The 1,314-nt window shown below is 67.4% G+C and overlaps 1 protein-coding gene across 1 annotated transcript in view; it reads right to left on the minus strand.

The window, feature by feature from the left end:
* The window catches only part of LOC104131410 (collagen alpha-1(I) chain), a gene marked incomplete at its 5' end in the record, with an annotated part of 39,663 nt that overhangs the window by 30,700 nt on the left and 7,649 nt on the right, over positions 1 to 1,314 (minus strand). Inside the window, 3 exon segments of the mRNA XM_035900131.1 lie at positions 288 to 429; positions 598 to 757; positions 1,219 to 1,289. Coding sequence (XP_035756024.1) covers positions 288 to 429; positions 598 to 757; positions 1,219 to 1,289 — 373 coding nt within the window.

Here is a 1,314-nt window from a genome sequence, read left to right on the forward strand (position 1 = left end):
CATCCCCATCATCCCTTCCATCCCCATCATCCTTTCCATCCCCATCATCCTTTCCATCCCCATCATCCCCATCATCCCTTCCATCCCCATCATCCCTTCCATCCCCATCATCCCCATCATCCCCTCCGTCTCCCTCCCCATCCCCTCCATCCTCCCCTCCATCCTGCCCTCCATTCCCATCCCCACAAGAGATGGGCCCAGGCCAGTGGGACGTCGGGGTTTATTGATTCGGGAGCACGCTCCCTGTCACAGGGCCATCCCTGTGCCCAGTGTCCCTGGCCGCTCACGCTGCTTGCCGGCCCTGGTGCTGCTTGATTTTCTTCTTGAGGAGCAGCAGGTCCAGGTAGAGCAGGCGGCCCAGAATGGCGGAGGCGCACAGCAGCCCCCCGTGCACGGCCCCTGCCAGCCCGCCGCTGAACACCGCCTGCCCTGGGGATGGAACGCGGTGGGACACGGCCACCCCCCTGGGGGACACGGCTACCCCCTGGGGGACACGGCCACCCCCATGGGAGGACGTCCCATACTGCTGGGGGGACTGTCTGCGCAGCCCGGAGCTGGGCATGGGGACAGGGGGACGTGGGGACACAGGACCCTTACCTGTCAGGTAGAGGTTCTTCACGGGGGTATCGGCTCTCATGGCGGCCACCACGGCCGGGGTGAAGCGGCTGACGTCGTGCTCGGTCCCATACATCTCCCCGCGGGGAGCTGCCAGGTAGTGCTGGTTGGTGAGTGGCGACGCCGCCTCCACAAAGTCCACCTGCCCAGGCAGGGGCACGGGGGGTGCTCGGGGCACGTCAGGGTGCACAGGGCACCCAGGGGTGCTCGGGGCACAGGAGGCACAGGCAGACCCATCCCACCAAAGAGCAGGTCCCACCGCAACAGGCCCAAGCCCACCCGGTGGGTGCCCACCCCATGCAAAGGTCCTGGGGGCTGTGATGCCCTGTGGCTTTGCAGGGGACCCCACTGGGCACCCCAACCCCAAGGGCACCCTGTCCCCACCGAGCACATCCCTGCAGGGCACCCAGTCCCCAGGCCATGCCCATTGCCCTGGCATGCCCCAACCCTGCAGGGCACCCCAGCCCCACAGGGCACCCCAGTCCCAGAGGGCACCCCAGTCCCATGGGCCACCCCAACCCTGCTGGGCACCCCAACCCCATGGCACACCCAGTCTCCACCATGCACCCATCCCTGTGGAGCACCCCAACTCTGAAGGGGTACCCCATCCCCCCAGGACCCCGGGGCGAACCACTCGTACCGCGCCATGGTCAGGATGGTCATGCATGACCGGCCTGCGAGGAGAGGGTGGCAAGGGGG

This window comes from Egretta garzetta, unplaced genomic scaffold (assembly GCF_000687185.1).
Source record: "Egretta garzetta isolate BGI_Z169 unplaced genomic scaffold, ASM68718v1 scaffold868, whole genome shotgun sequence".
Taxonomy (NCBI): Eukaryota; Metazoa; Chordata; class Aves; order Pelecaniformes; family Ardeidae; genus Egretta; species Egretta garzetta.